Here is a 1489-nt window from a genome sequence, read left to right on the forward strand (position 1 = left end):
TTAATAGATGCATTGCTCATTCAATTACTAGCATAATAAAACTTTTATCTTTTCTCTATTAATTAAACATTTATTTCTTTGTACGTTCATATAAATACACACACACACACATATATATATTTATTGATATATACACGTAATATTTTTAGATTGTTAGTCCTGGACATTTCTGGGCAACTCTTGACGACGATGCCATTCGTAACAGTTTGCAAAAAATAAAAAAGTATTTCAACGATTTTTCTATGAAAAAATTTCTCTCAAATCCACAATTGTCAAACGTAATCGCTGCCCCTATAAAAATGGGAAAATTTTGGACTTATCATCGTGCCAGAATTACAAATTTCGTCTCAGAAGATGAAGAAATGGTCGACGTTTTCTTGATTGATCACGGTCGTTTTTCTAGAGTAAAATTAAGTGATTTACGAGAAATTAATGATTCTACAATCTTAAATATTCCTCCTCTGGCATTTTCTTGCAATTTGGCTTTTGTGCGACCTTCAAATCAAAGTAATGTTCACCAATGGTCGAAAAGATCGAGAAATTATTTTGTGGCACAAATCAAGGAAAACGAAAAAATATTTGGAGAAATTTATTCGGTTGTTGATAGCGTTATCAACTTGAAATTGATTGTGGTTAATAAGAAAGGAGAAAGATTTAATGTTAATCAGGGTTTGATTGAAGAAGGATATGCTGTAAAGAGGGAAGAAACCTATTTTTCAAAGTGTAATCATGAATTAAGGATAGATTCATATGTGATTAACAATATGTCGACAGAGCAAAAACAGTTTTACGAAGAACAACAATATGACAAATATAGTTTGTTAAAAGTACGTAGAGTAGTTGGAATTTGTATGAATATTTATGGTAACCATTTGTTGAAAAATCAATTAATTTTATACTTTTATAGTATCCCGAACCACCTAGAGAAGAGAATTGCAATTCTAGCGTAAAACTCCAAGGTCCATATTCTCCTTTAGAAATGGAGTTGATCCAGTTGACGTTGGGTGAAAAATCGCGAAAGATAATTGTGGAAAAGAATTCTGTCAATGCTGTCCTTTTAGATAACAATCTCAATCAATCGAGACGTCTTTTGGTCGCTCAAAACGTTAATAAAACTATTCAAGATTGTCTAACGTTGAAAAATACGACTCTTCTGTCAAATATTCCTGGACTTGCGGCATTGCTCGCACTAATTTTTGCACCGTGTGTGGAATTGAGATGCAATTCTCGCAAAACTTATTATACCGGAGCTTTATGCGGTTTGGGCCCGATAGGTGTTGGCAGCAACCAAGCTACATTTCCCAATCACGATATGGAAATTACATTTGACGTAGATATCACGATGGATGATGTGACGGAGGTATGTCATTTTTATAAATAATAAATTGATAATTTCGCAATACTTGTCGCGGAATTGTATATTACATAAGATTGCTCGTTTTTTGCTTCCCATTAATCTTTATTAATTTTACAAATGCGTTATATAGTT

The 1489-nt window shown here is 32.6% G+C and overlaps 1 protein-coding gene across 1 annotated transcript; it reads left to right on the forward strand.

Moving 5' to 3' along the window:
- Positions 1-623: 623 nt before the first annotated feature.
- On the forward strand, positions 624-1360 carry LOC112455056 (probable ATP-dependent RNA helicase spindle-E; the record flags this gene model as incomplete). The annotated part of the gene is made up of 2 exons (XM_025016750.1): positions 624-827; positions 908-1360. Coding segments are annotated over exons 1-2 (516 nt in total), but the record flags the coding sequence as incomplete, so codon positions are not given.
- Between the last annotated feature and the right edge of the window lie 129 nt (positions 1361-1489).

Source organism: Temnothorax curvispinosus, unplaced genomic scaffold (assembly GCF_003070985.1).
Source record: "Temnothorax curvispinosus isolate PA1 unplaced genomic scaffold, ASM307098v1 QBEX01005737.1, whole genome shotgun sequence".
Taxonomy (NCBI): Eukaryota; Metazoa; Arthropoda; class Insecta; order Hymenoptera; family Formicidae; genus Temnothorax; species Temnothorax curvispinosus.